The sequence below is a fragment of the Alligator sinensis genome, unplaced genomic scaffold (genome assembly GCF_000455745.1).
Source record: "Alligator sinensis unplaced genomic scaffold, ASM45574v1 scaffold1667_1, whole genome shotgun sequence".
Lineage (NCBI taxonomy): Eukaryota > Metazoa > Chordata > Crocodylia > Alligatoridae > Alligator > Alligator sinensis.
Window position 1 is genome coordinate 1007770 of NW_005842504.1, and position 2169 is coordinate 1009938.

At 59.0% G+C, this 2169-nt stretch overlaps 1 protein-coding gene across 1 annotated transcript in view; it reads left to right on the top strand.

The window, feature by feature from the left end:
• Window positions 1-257: 257 nt before the first annotated feature.
• CATSPERG (cation channel sperm associated auxiliary subunit gamma) overlaps window positions 258-2169 on the top strand; it is a 14734-nt gene continuing 12822 nt past the window's right edge. Inside the window, exons 1-4 of the mRNA XM_025213077.1 lie at window positions 258-370; window positions 546-845; window positions 1190-1243; window positions 1913-2057. Of these exons, the coding sequence (XP_025068862.1) occupies window positions 624-845; window positions 1190-1243; window positions 1913-2057 (421 nt within the window). The 5' untranslated portion in view covers window positions 258-370; window positions 546-623. The remainder of the gene's footprint in view (window positions 371-545; window positions 846-1189; window positions 1244-1912; window positions 2058-2169) is intronic.

The window sequence follows — 2169 nt, forward strand, 5'->3', positions numbered from 1 at the left end:
CCCCCCACCCCCCCCAGGCCTGGCCTCATTAGTCCCCCCCCCCCCGCATAGCACTGATCCCCCTCGCTGCACCTTCCCCAGCTCTTCCCCATCCCCAGGGACCAGAGCTGGGCGCCGTATTAGTGCTGTGGACACACCATGGATTACCAGAGGGGCATCACGACCCTCTCCGTTGTGTTCGCAATCCCCTTTATCATCACCCCTAACGTTTTGTTTGTCTTTTTGACAGCTGCGGAGGTGGCAGGCGTGAAAATCCCCTGCTGAGGCTTTGGCCCAGATTCCATCCCCATTCGGCATCCAGTTCACTCTGAAACAGAGTCTAGGTCATAGCCCAACTCAGGCACGTGGACCCCGGCGTGGCTTCAGCAGGGTAGGAGAATATTCCTCCTCATTTCTAGCCCCCAAGCTTCTGGGCATTGTGCCCGTTTCCTCCCCAGAGCTCTTGCCATGGGTGCAGTCTGTATGCAAACAGCTGCTACGTTCCACCCCAGAGGTGGCCGCATTTCAGTGCTGTAACTCCTCTCTGCGCGTCTTTCCCCAAGCAGACCTACAAAGAGCGTCAGAGAGGACAGGGCGCCTCAGGATCTGGAGTCCCCCCCCAGCACGCTCTGTTGGGGCTCCTCATGGTGTCTCAGATCATCAAGTGGTATGTCCTGGCCTTCATGCTGCTGCCCACGCACGCTTGGCTGATTGTCCAGGACTGCGAGTGGAACGTGGTGCTCAACAGCCACGATGACCTGGGTGGGGAGAAGAAAGTCTTCCACGAGCAGCTGCCGGTGCACAGCGGCATCACCGTGTTTCACAACCTCACCGACTCGCCCGTCAACCTGACCAACAAGAACTCCGTGAGTCCCCATCCCCTCCCGCGGCCACTGGGGATGGAGCCCGCAGCCCGGCTTGCACCTGGCTGCTGCCTGCCCGGGGGCCTCATCCTGACTTGCAAGCAGGAGAGTCGGCACCCGTAAAGCGCAGAAGGTTTCAATCCTCTCTCCCTAGCAACTGTCCCACGGGCTTTGCTGGGGGCCACGTGGAGCTGGGAAGGGATTCATTTCCCTCTCCTGTTGCTACAGGATCAGGGTGCGGGGGAGTTTCTCACCTCTGCAGCACGGTGGGGGGTGGCTGCAGCCCAGGCTGGAAGCCAGGAGCTGGAGTCTGGGTTCGAAGCCTCCCTATTCTCCCTTCCCAACAGCACTACTTGGCCTTTCCGTACTACCTGAAGATCAACCTCACCTGCACCAAACAGGTACTGGCATGGGGCTAGGGGTGTTATTTGTCCTCCATGCCCTCCCAAGAGGTCTGTCCCATCTTGCTGGTCAATTCGGCTGCTGTGGTGAAGCCACGCCAGCTTCCCTGGCCACGAGCACGCAGGTACATGCTGTGACAACCGCTGTACATGGCCACCCTGGACCCCCATAGCTGCATGGACGGAGGCTTGGACCCCTGTGCCTTGGGCTACGGCAAGACCCCAAATACACTGTGTCCCGATGGACACTCCTCTATCCCAATCTGAACACAGGCCCTAACTCATTCACCCTCCTAACCCGCCCTGCCCCCCTGGAGAAGCAGTGAGCCCAGAGGTGGGCAACTGAGGGCCTGAGCAATTGCGTGATGTGCCTCAGAGGGGGACAAGGTCTCCAGCTATAAGCCCTGCACCTTGCCTGTCTTCCAAGCTAAAGAAGGGAAACTGAGGCAAGGAGCCAGAGGGTATTTAGGGCTGCATAGCAAGTGATCAGCAAAGCAGAAGCTCCAAGCAGCATCTGCATCCCCAGAGAAGGGCATGCCCTGCTCCTTCCCTCATAGGCTTTCTGGCTTCAGTTGGATTGGGGTCTCCAGGCTGCCGCGGGCTGGGCAGGGATCAAAGCTGGACTCTGTTCCCTTGGTTCCCCTGCACTAAGAGCATCCTTGGTCCCAGGACACTAAGAGCGTCATCCGCCAAGCTTTCCTCAACGGATTGAACCCGGTGGTGACCGTGACCTTCGAAGAGCCCATCGACAACCTGCTGCAGAAAGCTGAGCAGCTGCAAATCGAGATGGAAGCTGCCCCTTATAGGATCCCAGGTGCTGCATCCTTGGGGCAGGGCTGTGCTGGGGGATAGTTTCATAGTTTCTAGGGGCGGAAGGGACCTGGGCAGATCATCTAGTCCGCCCCCCTGCCATGGCAGGAAAGAGT